Here is a 15,259-nt window from a genome sequence, read left to right on the forward strand (position 1 = left end):
ATAAATTTTGAATTTGGAGGCATAAGGAGTGTTTTACAGTTTGGCAGTCTGCAGTTGTCATTTACTAGCAGGGGGACAGGGATCTTTCTCGTAATGCAGCGTCTTAGATTCCGTCTCCACATTTAAAAAATGTGGATAGTAAGAATCTGGAAGAATGTTGGGAAGATTCAAAAAGATACTATATATATGAAGGAAAACTCTAAAGCATAATCAAAATGAAAGTGGCTATAATGAAGTTTATATTACCCAATAAAGAGAAAACTTTTTAAAAAATCATATTATGTTTTATTGATCTTTCTTCCCTCACAGTCTGGAACATGGAGAGGACATAACACATGTATCTGCTGAACCAACGAAAGTAGAAAAGAGGACAGTGTCCAGATGTTCTCTCCTCAAGCTTGAGCAAATGTTTGGCCAACTTCATTCGCTGCTTCAACAAAGAAAAGATGAATATCAGATCCCAAGCAGCCAAGAAGGGCTGCTGAAGGTCTTGTGCATACGGTGGTCCACTCTGAACTTGTGACCACAGTGCTAAAAGGCTTTTGATACTGCTCCGCAAACCTGCTCTGATTCCAGGACAACTTCCCTACCAGCCCTCCCCAATACCTTCTTCAAGCCTTCCACACTCTCCACCCACTTCCTTCTTCACTCTGCTTACCTGAATCTTTAAGAAGTCTTCCGTCTTCTTTGACAGGTCTAATTTGACCTGTGCCAAATTAAGTCTCCCTATTTTAAACCACCAAAGTACCATTTACTTTTGCCCTCATGGCATCCATCATGGCTCCAAATTTACTTTTATTTGCATCATTGTAATTGAACTTACTATCACGTTAATGGCATTTGAATCGTTAAATTATGAGTGAAATTCGTTGCTACATTATTATTACACTTCATGATTGCACTTCTATATCATCTTGCTGGTGGCTGGCTCCCTGACTGAAAGCTCCCAAGAGAGCAGGGACCTGGTTTTTTCTTTTTTGTTCCATCTCGTGTTTCCAGGTCTAACACAGTGCTTGACACATAGTAGTTGTTCAGCCAATATTTGTTAATCAGTATTTCTAACCTCTGCAAAGTTCGAGGGGATTTGAAGCTTCCCAACCCCGGGGCCTCAGTAAGGAAACCCGGGTTGCTTGCGGTGCAAAGTGAATACTGTAGCAATATTTGGGGAGGCGGCGGAACCCCGCCCCTTCACAACAACTAAACAAAATGAGCTCTGAAGTAGTTCTAAAATACTCTCCCGGAGCGGAGACACGGATTGCAGCAAAGGCATGTGCTTCAGGGCAGGAGCTGGAACAAACCCTGCAAATATCCGGCGCGCGTAGCCGGGCGTGCCAGCTGGAGGCTGCGCCGGGACTGCCCCCTCATTTCTCCCGCGCGAAACCCGTCCGGACGGCTCCACTCCCTCCCTCCGCTGCAGGGGGGAGCCCGGCGCCCCCGCACTGGCAGCGCCACGGGCCGCGCCCATCTGCAGCCCCCCTCTCACGCCGCGGGCGAAGCCAAGTGTCCCGGTGGCGAAGTTTGGTCCGAGACCGGAGCCTGGCGGCCGGGCGCAGCGGCGCCGAGTGAGCGGCGCGGCGCTCTCCCCCCCTGTCCCGGGCGCCAAGTGCGCCCCTCCCCCCCGGCCCGCCGCAGCTCTGGGCGCAGCGCGCGAGCTGCGCGGCCGCGGGTGTTCTGCGTGCGCCCGGCCGGTGGCGAGCCAGGTTCCCGTAGCCGCGTACTAGGAGGAGGCCGGAGCCTGGGTGGGAAGAATGGAGTTGGCGTCTCGCTCCCAGGTGAGGGTCTCAGCGCCCGCCCCAGTCCGGACGCAGCCCCGCCGGCCTGCCTTTTGCGCCCGGCCCTCCTCCCGGCTTGGGGCTGGAAACGTGGCCCTTGGCCACCGCGTTGCGGACCTGGCCAGCCTCGCCCCAGGAACGCCGGAGCGGGCGCGCCCTGCAGGTGTGCGCGGTGGGGGCCGGGATGGAAGAGTCGGGGCGTTTCCCGCGCGGCAGTGGCCTCCGTCCCGGGTGGGAGCCCGGGGGTCGGAGGCCGGGCTGGTGGAGCCGCGAGTCCCAGGAGTGGACGCGTTTCGAGGGAAGCGCAGGCGGGAAGCGGCAGGGGCGTAGCGCCTGCGTTTGCAGCGCTGGTGGATCTGGCGTGGAGGGGTGGACGGTGTGCGGGGAGCTTTTCTGGTGCGCTCCCCCCACTTTCTCTGGGAATTGGCACAGAGATGAAGTTTCAGAAAAGTAATTAAAAAAAAATAGCTGGGAGTCCAGTTCAACTTGGATGAGGGACTGTAATGTACAAGGAATTGCTCTTGTATTTGTTCTAGAACTTTTCTAAGTGTTTGCAAGGAATTTGTAAGCACTTGGAAGGGGAAATGGCAACGTCATGAGGCCAAGTTAAAAAACAAAAAGCCCCGAGATCGCAAGCTTTAAACACAGCGGGACCCCAATTACGCTTTATGGTCCACACTGGGTTTTAAAAATCTCATTCACAAACACTTGAGAGTACCCCTCCTCCAAATGTTTCCGGGGGTGGTGGGAATGTGAACGTGGCTTCAGTGTTCTATTTTACTTCTTAAAAGAGCTTTTTCCTTACTTTCTAGTAACGAATATACCTAGTATTTTCAGAGATAAGCAATACCGACTTTTTTTTTCAAATGAACTAAATATAAAACTTTTAGAAAGGGAAGGAAATAGCTTGTGGGAACCCGAGAGAGGTTTGTGACGGTTGGATTTTTTTCTTGCTTTTCTCGCTTCCACTTTACCTTGGACTAGTAGTGTTTCCTTCTTCTCCACCTGGGTGCTGGGAGAAAGGCGGGGCTGCGGGCGTATCCTTGGGAGATGGAAGCGACCCAGCGACTCAGTCGTGCCTGAGCCCAGACCGCTATCACCTGCCTGGGTCCTGGCGCCAATTAAAGATAAAACCACTAATGGTTGGTCGTTTTGGCCATGTAGTGATGTCCGAAAGGCTTCCTGAAAGTAAACATTTGAGAAAAAATTGTTGTGGATGTTGATGAGAAAGAGTACTGTTTTTGAATTTTCCCAATGGGGGGAGGTATTGAAGGAAAAGAAACAAAAGTAAGAACTGAGTCGCTTTGTATTTTATTTTCCACTGACGTTTACCATATAATTAATATTCTCTAGGAATTAACCCTTTCTGCAAGGAGCTTGGAGCCTCATATGAATTTCATCAGACAATGGATGACATAGGACTCAGGAAACCTGTCCTGCTCGAATTGTACTCCCACCATTTAAATATACAGTCTATGTTTAGATTCAAAATGTCCCCAGAATGTATGGTTGGGAGTGAACCTTTTATCATCAAATAATAAGGCTAATTTTTGGTACTTCTGAAACGTTAAATAAACTATTTACCATGTAGGGGTAATCCACAAATTATATCTGACCCATTATACACCAATTAGGGCAAATTACTATATGTAAGAGGATCAGGTTTGTTTTTTTCCCACCCTTTTCCAAAGACCTAATTTGCAGCACAAATTAAGATGCATGACGATTTTTCCAGTGGAAATGTTCCTGTTCATTATAATTTAAATGTGAGCAGATTATAGTCTCTTTAAATTAGTGGAGAGGTTCATGGGGTAGGCAGGTGACTGCCAATAGGAACACTAACGAACATTTCAGGCACAGCAAGATGTTAAATTTGTGCGTTCCTACCCTGTCTCCCAGCCTTATGAATAAAGCAGTGTGATGAACCGCCTGGGGTGAACTTAGTGCACAGTGCCTTTTACTCTCACACATACAATCAATAAAATTTCCATCCCTTGGAAAGGACAGAGTGGGAAGGGCTTCGAGCAAAGCAGCCTATGTTATGAGAAGACCATGATTTAAACCGAAGTCCTTTCTAGCTTCTGCTTTTTTGCAGCCTCACCCATGTGTTGGATTTGCTGTCCACTGACTGGGACCACAGCTTCTATGGGTGTAGTCCTTGTTGGACTGATCACTGTGTCTTTGTGTCTTTCTGTCGAATGACCAGAGTAATAGTCCCGTGAAGGGGAGGGTATGGTCCCTTTCTGAGAGCGGTTGGCAGTGCAGCTAAGAATTCCTGGAGGATGAGACTGCCTCCGCCTCCCAGCAGAGGAACCAGCAAGTCCTTGCTGTCAGTGTTGTCCTGTGACTCTCTTCTTGCTCTAGGGTGCAGGCTGGACCCTCAGAAGGAGTGAAGCAGATGGTCTCGGGAATTGGGTCTGGTGCACGCTGTTGGCGTGGTAAAGAGGAATTTCTCTGGTGCTGACCTCATAGCTACAAAGAGTCTTCTTGATTCTCTGTCTTAAAGTTTGTGCCCACAGAAAGCTGTTCACAGAGGGGGATCGTTTGTCACTTCTTGGAAGGACAGCACAGTAATTTGCCATGCACTGAATTCTCAGTAATGAAAAATTTCAGAGATCACATCAGTTCTGATCTGGTCAGGCACATGGGACAGAAATCACGAGATAATGATGTGACTTAAAATAGTTTATGAATATTACAGTAAATTAATGAAAAAGATCAATAAAGCTGTTGAAGTAGAACAGGCATATTCATTTGAAACTGTCCTTGAGAGTTCTGCTTTACCCATCAGCACGTTCTCTGAGCTACAGTTTGCAATTTTTACCTCCAAGACATGATTTTGTTTCATAGAAGATAGCTTTATTCACCAAAGTAGGATTGATAGAGTAAGACAGTATTAGTAGGACTGTTTTCTTTTCTTTTTGGAAAGCAGTGGTTTCTGGATGTTTTATTTTTTAGGTTTTTAATTTGAATTTCAGTGCAGTTAACACACAGTGTTTGTTAGTTTCAGGTACGCAATACAGTGAACCAACAATTGTGTACATTACCCAGGGCTCATCATGAGAGCTGCGCTCTGAATCGCGGTCACCTCTGACCCATTCCTCACCCAGCTCCCCTTTAGCCCTGCCAGTGCTATTTCTGAGTAGCGTGGAGGTCTTCACGGTTTTCATTTGTAATGACTGTGGCCTTTCACCAAGGTGTGTATTTTATGTACTTCTCTGTTGAAATTTTTTTTTCTTTATTAGAAGGAACTTTCCAATAAATGTCTTGAGTTGGTACATGCCTTGTGCCTTGTGTTGGAGTCCATGCTGTTTTTATTTATTTATTTTTTCAAAGATTTTATTTATTTATTTGAGAGAGAGAGAGAGAGTGAGAGAGAGCATGAGAGGGGGAGGGTCAGAGGGAGGAGCAGACTCCCTGTGGAGCTGGGAGCCAGATGCGGGACTCCATCCCAGGACCCTGGGATCATGACCAGAGCCAAAGTCAGCAGCTTAACCCACTGAGCCACCCAGTTGTCCCCGGGCCATTTTTAATTACTGTTTCTTTATTGCATTGTTGCTGTTTCCCAAAAGGAGTGTGCCTGCTTTGCTGTGGGTGGGAGTCTCTGACACTGTTTTTTCCCCTTTACTGTGCTGTGCTAGCTAAGAGAAAGCCGTGTTTACTCAGCTTAGAACCAGGGCTCATGATAACTAGACTGAAACATTGTTTTCTTCCTGAACATGGAGTGCCTAGCAATGTGTTTTTAGTTTGGGGAATTGTGGAGAGTAGCCCTAGAGTGTGTTCTTTACCACCTGGGAAACGGTGAAGATGGGCGATACTGGCAGTGCCTCTGGATTGGGCTGGCCTGGAATTTTGCAAGTTGGTCACGTGGATGCGTGGGTTGGGGGAGATACCCTGCTCTGCGCTCCTCCCCTGTGTGGTACTGAATCACTTTGTTTTGCCTTCTTTTGTATTGCTTATTTCAACTATAAATCATCTCCTAGATGTCTGAAAATAGGTGTTCATCGACAGTTGAATGTCTGGAGGTAAAACCATAGGCTCCTAATAAGGAGTTTCTGAGAGCTGAGAAGAATGCATTTCTGGATCTGGGTGCTGGTTGTCATGGGTTGGTGCAGTGCGTAAACTTGACCAGGCAGTACATGGAAGCGATATGAGCTTTCTGTTGCACTTAAAATGTTTAAAAAAATAGTGTGTACAGTTGCTATAAGTGAGTCCTAAAGTCTTTGCTTTCAGACTGCCCAACCTGCCCAGGCACGTGGGTGACAACTTCCCAGGCGTCTCGTGCCCATCCAGTTTTTCGGGTATCCTCCGCACTGGGTGTAGTCCAGGGATCCCTTCCCACAGACCCCCTCCGCTGTTCCCCCAAGCCCTCCAGAGCAGCAACTCAGCTGTTGGGCAGCCCCCCCACCCCACCTTAAACCTCTGCTGTGGGAAGGGCCTACATACCTGGAGAGTCCCTTGTGCTTGTGACTGAGCTCTGGCATCTGGGTCTTTTGGCACAGAGCCTGGCGTGGCCCCCCTCGGCTGCCTGCTGGCAGACCTCACGCTCTTTTAGACTCTGTTAGACGGCCCGAGGGTTTACCCCAAGGTAGTGTGTGGTGACCCTAAATCACATGGCAGGCCAAATGATAATTATCCTGAGGGTGCAGGGCCTGGCCTATTAACAGGTGTTAAGTATTTGTTGAATTGTTTAAAAAAAAAGAAAGATGGCTTTTCTGGCTGTCACTGTGTAGTGAGAGGAAGTAGGAGTTAGGACGGCCTGCAGCATCCTTCTGTGGGGCTTATCAGATTCTGCTGTGGGACTGATGGCAGAGGCCAGTTCCAGCCTGCTCCAGAGGCTCAGAGGGGCAGGAGCCCCCCCGTCTCTGCAGGGGATTTTTTTCATCCATCTGCAGTTGTATCTTCAAAAGTGAGGCACATTTGCACTTATTTTGGATTTTATTCCATAATACATTTTTATTTATTTTAACACAAAAAGGATTTTTATAAAATTACCCTCCTGGGAGGGAAATTCCCCTTCCCTGTCCCACCCGTGGTCTTGAAAACTTTGGGGCTGTCACCGAGCTCCTCATTTGGAGAAGCGTGGAACTGCTTGCTGAGTGTAACATTCAGAGAGCATACCTGTAATAAATCCTGAAATAGAAAAGATACCTCCCTGCCTCCTCCTCCACCCCATAATATCTTTGAAGGGAAAGCTCCACGACTCTGAGCGTAGTTAGATGAGAAAAAAAACACAAAACAACAACAAAATATTTTAGCTGGTATATATATATATTTTTTAATACGGAACTTATTTTGTTCACTATTAACACTGGTTTAAAATGGGAAGTTAAGAAAAATAAAAGTGCCTTTAAAATGACTGGTTATTCCAAAAAGAATGAATACTGTTACACTGAAAAAATAAATAAAAAAAATAAAAACAGCAACTATAAAAAAAATAAAATAAAATGACTGGTTATTCTTAATTCTCTCTCTCTCTCTCTCTCTTTTTTTTCCTGACACTTGGTTCCAGGCACTTTTTTTATTGGGGGGGGGGTTAATTAAAATAACTGAAGGTCATGGGGCCGCATCCACCCATCCCCTCACCCACATGGGCCTCCTATATCAGGCTGCCCCACTGACCTCAGACAAACCAAGCCCTCCTCATTCTGTCTGACCACAGTGCTGGCTTCAGCATGTCACTGAGAGCACCTTGTCTCCGTGACCTTCATTGCAGGAAGTGTATTGTCTTCCCTGGCTGCAGTGGGGGAGTGGGACGTCCACTGCGGCACAACGCCCGGAGCTCAGTGCTGTCAGCAGCCTGCGCGGGCCTCCCTTCAGGGATTGTTCAGGACTCTTGGTCCCCTCCGCCTGCCCCAGCAGGGCTGCTCTGTGTTCAGAGGATCCATGTCTCAAGGCTCTCGGGGCGGGCTGTGGGATGAAGATCCCACCCCCACGCTCCTGTCCCTGTGAGGGTCTGTTCGATACTTGCTGGGAGCGAGAACAGGGACACTTGTCTGCTTTGAAAGACAGGCACCCCCTGACTGCCTGTTCTCCACGTCCTTTTTTTTTTTTTCCCCCTAAATGACTCGACCTGATTATTTTTTTTAGATTTATTTATTTGACAGACAGATCACAAGTAAGCAGAGAGGTAGGCAGAGAGAGAGAGAGAGGAGGAAGCAGGCTCCCTGCCGAGCAGAGAGCCCGATGCGGGGCTCGATCCCAGGACCCTGAGATCATGACCTGAGCCGAAGGCAGAGGCTTTAACCCACTTAGCCACCCAGGCGCCCCCCACGTCCTTTTTAAAAAAAATTTTTTTTAAAAGATTTTATTTATTTGACAGAGCGGTGTGCTTGCTCAGGCAGAGGGAATGGCAGAGGCAGAGGCAGAAGCAAGCAGGGAGCCCAACAGGACACAGAGCTCTATCCCAGGAGCCTGAAGTGATGACCTGAGGTGAAGGAAGGCAGACACTGACCCACTTCTCCCACCCAGATGCCCCTGTTCTCCACTTCGTGGCTTTCACCCGCCTGTCTGCGGCAAGCCCTCCTTCAGGCTGACCCCGCCCTGCGGCTGCGGACACGGGGCCAGTACCCCTCCCTGCGGGGTTAGTTGTCTCCCTGCACTTACTGCCCTGATGATCCTGTGTCCCAGCCCTCACTGACAGTGTGTAACAATTGTTCCCTCCTCCAGCCGGTGGCTCATCCCTCCTGGGACTCCTTAGCCTGGTGCCGGGGTCGCACCCTCTTAGGTACCACACTAAGTGGTAACATGCTCTTCGGTAACTTTCAGTCATGGACGTGGACCGAGCCTCCTCGCAGAATGCTCTTAAGTCATGGGCGGGAAGCTGTCAGGGCTCAGAACAAGTGATCTCTGGTTCTTTTCCTTCGGGGTAAATGGGAGGAATGCAATTTCCTAGTCCTCCTAATAAGCAAGACTGTTTGATCTGCTTTGGCCAATGAAATGTAAGAAGTGGTGTGTGTCACTTTTAGGTGGAATTTTTATTTTTATTTTATAAGAAAGACTTTTTTTTTTTAAATAAAGGGAGGGAGAGACTGGTTGGCGGGGAGGGAGAAGGAGAGAGAGAATCTTAAGCAGGCTCCATGCCCAGTGCAGAACCCAGTACAGGACGCCCATCTCATGACCCTGAGATCGTGACCTGAGCCAAAATCAAGAGTTGGGCGCTTCGCTGACTGAGCCTGCCAGGCGCCTCCCTAGGTGGAATTTTTAAACGCCACTAGGTCATTTGCCGTGTGTCCTTCCCTCTCCTGCTGCTTCTGCCAGTGTTCCAGGTATTGGTCTCTGTGGCAGCCCCGGTCCTGTGTGAGGACAGTAGGGAGGAGTGTGGAATGTTTTACCTGGCTGGCCCCGGACGAAAGGTCACAAACAAGAGCGAAACCTCGTTTTGTTTCAGCCCTTTAAGACTTGGAATTGCTTGTTACTGCTTTATAACCTGACATGTCCTGACCCACTAAAGGTTCTCACATTTCAGTTGTTGGATTCACTTGGGTGTTCTTGTCAGTGAGCTGGGGTTGCGGTGGGTTGTCGTGTTTGTGAAAGGGTTCAGAGTTAGGGATGGTAAGTGCCTGGTGGCGAGCAGGAAAGTCCCACCGGAAGCAGTAGTCATTCTTGTCCAGAATGCCGATAACACCTTGTTGAAAAACACCGAGAGCAATCAGTTTGATAATCAGTCTGTTAGGGACCAGTGAAATCTTGACACTGGCTTCATATTTCCTGTCTGCTGACCTTTTTGGAAAAGGAAATCACCCAGCGTATCCCAAGTGGTTTGGCTCACTTCCCTCCTAGGACCTCTGCCAAAACTCCAGTTTCTTCTGTGACTCACCTGGATAGCTCTTCTAAGCCCTCTGCACATACCTGTCTGTAAGGTTCTCCTCATTTACATGATCTCTTTTTTAAAATAGCACTGATCGTTTGTTTTGCCTTTTCTTTTATTGTGGTAAAATATGCATAGCATAAAATCTACTTGCCTTAGGTGTAGTCACGTTGTTGTGTGGCCATCACCTCTGACCATCTCCAGAACTTCTTCACGATCCTGAATGGAAACTCGGTACCCATTAATCACTGACTCCCCCTCCCATCCTCCCCTTATCCCACCACCAGTGGTAATCACCACCATTCTCCTTTCCTGTCTCTCTGAAATTGGTGCTAGGTACGACATGGAAGTGGAATCATAGAATATTTATCCTGTTGGGTCTTACTTCACTCAGCTAATGTTTTCAAGGTTCATCCATGTTTATCTAGATCAGAATTTCCTTCCTTTCTAAGGCTGAGTAATGATGTGTTGCGTGTATATACCACATTTTCTTTATCCATTCGTCCATCCATGCCAGTTGGGCTATTTCCACCTTTTGGATATGGTGAGTAATGCTACTTTGAACATTGGTATAAAATAACTATTTGAATCTTGGATTATACTGTTTTTGGCCATATACCTAAAGTGGAATTACTGAATTATGTGGTAATTCTGTGTGTGTGTTTTCGAGGAGCTACCATATTTTTTGCCATAGAAGCTGCCTTGTTTTACCTTCCCACCAACACTGCCCAGAGCCTCCAGTTTCTCCACATATTCACCACCACGTAATTTGGTTTTTTAGTGGTGGTGGGTTTTTTTAAAAATAATAGTCCTCCCCCTGTGGTTGTGGAGTGGTATCTCATTGTGGTTTTGATTTGCATTTTCCTCATTATTAGTGTTGAACATCTTTCCACACGGTTACTGGCCATCCTTTTATTCTTGGAGAAATGTCTTTAAGTCTTTTGCTCTTTTTTTTTTTTTTTTTTTCTTTTGCTCTTTTAAATTGGGTTTTGCTGTTGGTGTTGAGCTCTAAGAGTTCTCTATTCTGGATATTAAATCCTTACCAGATGCATGATATGCAGATATTTTGTCAGTCTCTTGATCGTGTCCTTTGATGTCTTAACTGGTCCTGATTTTGCTGAAGTCCAGTTTATCTGTCTTTTTCTATTGTTGCCTGCGCCTTTGAAATCCTATAAAAGAAATCATTACCAAGTCTAATGTCATGAAGTTTTTCCTTTATGTTTTTTTCTAAGAGTTAGTAGTTTTAGCTTCTATCTAGTTTTAGGTCTTGGTTACATTTTGGGGGTTTTTTGTAGGTTTTTGTGTTAAGGATCCAGCTTCATTCTTTTCAGTGTGGATATCCAGTTTTCCCAGCATTATTTCATGAAAAGTCCATCCTTTTGAATAGTCTTGGCGTTTGGTCAAAAATCATTTGACCCACATGTGTCTGAAGGTTGGTCTTCAAGCTCGTGTTCTGTTGCACTAGTCTGTATGTCTTTTTTTTATATATATATAAGATTTTATTTATTTAAGAGAGAGAATGAAGGAGAGCGGGAGAGCACAGGGGAGAGGGAGAAGGAGAAGCAAGCTCCCCATTGAGCAGGGAGCCCAACATGGGGCTCTGTCCCAGGACCCCGAGATCATGACCTGAGCCAAAGGCAGATGCTGAACCGACTGAGCCACCCAAGTGCCCCTGTATGGCTGTCCTTACACTAGGACCACTCCCTTTGGATTACTGTAGCTTTGTAATAAGCACTGAAATTAGTAAGTGTGAGTCTTCCATCATGGTTCTTTTTATTTATTTGTTTGTTTATTTATCTTTCAAAGATTTTATTTTTAAGTAATCTCTACCACCAACATGGGGCTTGAACTCACAACCCCTGGGGTCAAGGGTCACGTGCTCCACTGACAGAGCTTGCTGGGTGCCCCTGGTTCTTCTTTTTACAGATATTTGTTTGTTTATTTATTTCTTTATTTTTGGGGGGGTTATTCTGAGTCCCTTTAGATTCCACAGGAGTTTTAGGAAGGGCCTTTCTCTTTCTGCAAAAAAAAAAAAAAAAAATTGTTGCTGGGATTTTGACAGAATTGCACTGGGTCTGTAGATAGCTTGGGGGGTAGTATAGTCTTGTCGTGTTCACAATATCCGGTGTTCTGATCCATGAATGTGTGGTGCTTTTTCATCTCTTTCTGTCTTCATGATTTTTTTTTTTTTAAGATTTTATTTATTTATTTGACAGACAGAAATCCCAAGTAGGCAGAGAGGAGGGCAGAGAGAGAGAGTAAGAAGCAAGCTCCCCGCTGAGCAGAGAGCCCCATGTGGGGCTCAATCCCAGGGCCCCTGGGGTCATGACTGAGCTGAAGGCAGAGGATTTAACCCACTGAGCCACCCTGGCGCCCCTCTTGAATTTCTCTCAGTGATGTTTTGTAGTTTTCAGTGTAGTCTTTCTGCTTATTGCCTCAGTTAATTCCTAAGTGTTTTATTCTTTTTGATGCTATGGTAAATGGAATTGTTTTCTTAATTTCCTTAGCAAATTGTTCATTTTAGCGTGTAGAAATGCAATTGATTTTTCTGTGTTGATTTTGTACCTTGCAACATTATTGACTTGGCTAATTAGTGCTCACAGGTTCTGTGGAATCTTTAGGCTTTTCTATATATATGAACATGTCACTTGAAAACAAAATTTTACTGCTTCCTTTCCAATTTGGATGCCTTTTATTTCTTGTGAAATAGTTCTGGCTAGATCCTCAAATACCGTGTTGAATAGAAGTAGCGAAAGTGGGATCCATGTATTGTTGCTGATCTTAAGCGAAAGCTTGTAGTCTTTCACTGTGGAATATGGGGTTATCTGTTTTTCATATGTGACCTTTATTATGTTGAAGTTTCCTTCCATTCTTTGTTGATTGTTTTTTGGTTTGGTTTGATCATGAAAAGGTATTGAAGTTTGTCACTTGCTTTTTCTGCATCTGTGGCGATGATCACGTGTTTTGTTTTCTATGTTGAACTATCTTCCGTACCAAAAATAAATCTCACTCAGACATCTTGTGTAATCCTTTTACTATGCTGCTGAATTTGGCTTGCTAGCATTTTGTTGAGGATTTTTTCGTTGATAATTAAAAGGGATATTGCTCTGTGCTTTCCTTGTCTTGGTCTGTCTTCAGTATCATGGGGGCCTACTGGCCATGTGGGATGAGGTAAAGAAAGTGCTCTCTTCATTTGTTGGAAGAGTTTGAGAAGGGTTGATGCTAATTCTTCTTTAAAGGTTAAATAGAATTCACTGGTGAAGCCATCTGGGTATCCTTAGTTAGAAGTCTATTCAGGTTTTCTATTCACGAGTCAGTCTTGGAAGGTTATGTGTTTCTAGGAGTCTCTCCATTTCATCTAGCTAACCCTAGTTTGTTGGCATTCAGTTGCTCATAGCACTCTTTGATTATCCTTTTTATTTCTGTAAAATTGGTAGCAATGACTCCTCTTTATTTCAGTAGTTTGTACCTCTTTTTCATAGTCGGTCTAGCTGAAAGTTGGTCAATATTGATATTTTGAGGGAACCAGCTTTTGGTTTTGTTGATATTTCTCTGTTGGTTTTCTGTTCTCTATTTATATCTACTATGATCTTTATAATTTCCGCCTTCTGTTATCTTTGGGTTTAGTTTGCTGTACTTTTCCTATTTCCTTTTATGGTATAAAATTAGTTTGTTGGTTCGAGATCTTTTTTAATGTAAGTGTTTACAGCTTTAAATGTCCCTTTTAGCATTGCTTTCCTCTGCATAGTGTAAGTTTTGGAACATTTTGTTTTCATTTTCACTTGTTTGGAAGTATTTTCTAATTTCTGTTGTGATGATTTCTCCTTTGGAGTACCCCCTTGGTTATTCGACAATGGTGTTTCATTTTCACATATTTTTGAATTTCCTAGTCTTCTTCTGTTACTGATTTCTAGTTGCATTTCATTATAATCAGAAAAGATAGTTTGTATGATTTTAACTGTTTAAAAATTTTTTTTTTAAGATTTTTTATTTATTTGACAGAGATCACAAGTAGGCAGAGAGGCAGGCAGAGAGAGAGAGGAAGGGAAGCAGGCTCCCCGCTGAGCGGAGAGCCCGACGTGGGGCTTGATCCCAGGACCCTGGGATCATGACCTGAGCCCAAGGCAGAGGCTTTAACCCACTGAGCCACCCAGGTGCCCCTTAACTGTTTTAAATTTACTCTGACTTATTTTGTGGCCTACATATGGTCTGTCCTGGGGAGTTTTTCATGCAATCTTAAGGAAAATGTATCCTACTGTGTTGGTTGGAGTGTTCTATATATGTCTGTTAGTTCAGATTGGTTTATAGTATTGCTCAGTTCCTGTTTCCTTGTTGATCTTCTGTCTTATTCTATCCATTATTGAAAGTGGGATATTGAAGTCTTCAACTATTATTTTAGAACAATTTCTTTCTTTTCTGTCAGCACTTGCTTCATATGTTTTGGAGCTCTGAAGTTTTCTGCATGCATATTTTTAATCATTATGGCTTCTTGGTGAATTGACCCTTTTATCTCTATGCAATGTCCTTGTAATTTTTCTTTTTTTAACATAATGTCTACTCTGATATCAGTATAGTCATTACATCTCTCTTTGGATACTGTTACATTTGCATATCTTTTCCATCCTTTCACTTTTCAGCCTCACTGTCTTTTTTAGGTATGAAATGAGTCTTCTGTAGACAGGGTATAGTTTGTTCCCTTTTTTTTTTTTTTTTTAATTCTGCCAATCTGTGTCTTTTGATTGCAGAGTCTGATCCATTTGCATTTAAAGTGGTTACTGGTAGGGAAGGACTTTTGACATTTTTGTTTAGTTTTGTTTTCTGTATTCTTCTTTAGCATTTTTGATCCTCATTTCCTCCATCACTGCCTACCTTGGTGTTTTGTTGATTAATGGCATGTTTTGATACCCTCATTTTCTTTGTGTAATCTATAGAATTTTTTCCCTCTGTGGTTAGCATGAGGGTTACATAGAATACTCTGCGATTGAAATAATCTGATTGGAATGATACCAGTTTGTCAGTGGCATACAAAAACTCTATTGGTATACAGCTCCTCCCTCCTTTTGTTATCAATGTCAGCAATTCTATCGTTATGCATCATGCACTGCAAAATGTGGAATCATAGGTGCATTTTTTAATTGGAGAAAATAAAAAAGTGAATTTACATTACTACCAATATTTATATTTTACTTCAAAACTTTATATTTCATATGGCTTTGAGTTACTCTCTAGTGACCTTTCATTTCCTCTTGAAGAACTCCCTTTAGGATTTCTTGTTTGGCAGGTCTGGTACTAATGAACTCTCAGCTTTTTATCTGGTAATGTCTAAGGACAGTTTTGCCAGATAGAGTTCTCAGTTGACAGTTTTTTCTTTCAGTGCTTTGAATATATCATTCCACTGCTTTCTGGCCTCCAAGGTGTCTTCTGAGCAATCAGCTGATAATCCTTTGAGGAGTACTTATGTGTGATGAGTTGCTTTTTTTGGGGCTGCTTTCAGTATTCTCTTTGTCTTTCATGGGTTTGATTAAAATAAGTCTCAGTGTGGGTCTCTTGGGTTTATGCTACTTGGGGTTTATCAAGCTTCAAGTCTTCCATCAAACTTGGGAAGTTTTTGGTCGTTACTTTGTCAAATAGCCTCTCTGATTCTTTGTTCTTCCTCCTCAGTTTGATTTTGAACTTG

At 44.4% G+C, this 15,259-nt stretch overlaps 1 protein-coding gene across 2 annotated transcripts in view; it reads left to right on the top strand.

The window, feature by feature from the left end:
• The first annotated feature begins 1,599 nt into the window (after window positions 1-1,599).
• The window catches only part of CDCA7L (cell division cycle associated 7 like), a 43,639-nt gene continuing 29,979 nt past the window's right edge, over window positions 1,600-15,259 (top strand). Inside the window, exon 1 of one of the 2 annotated variants that reach the window (XM_046021409.1) lies at window positions 1,600-1,772. In XM_046021409.1, coding sequence (XP_045877365.1) covers window positions 1,749-1,772 — 24 coding nt within the window. In that variant the 5' untranslated portion in view covers window positions 1,600-1,748. The remainder of the gene's footprint in view (window positions 1,773-15,259) is intronic. The other variant, XM_046021407.1, reaches the window with a different exon arrangement.

This window comes from Meles meles, chromosome 10 (assembly GCF_922984935.1).
Source record: "Meles meles chromosome 10, mMelMel3.1 paternal haplotype, whole genome shotgun sequence".
NCBI classification, from domain to species: Eukaryota; Metazoa; Chordata; class Mammalia; order Carnivora; family Mustelidae; genus Meles; species Meles meles.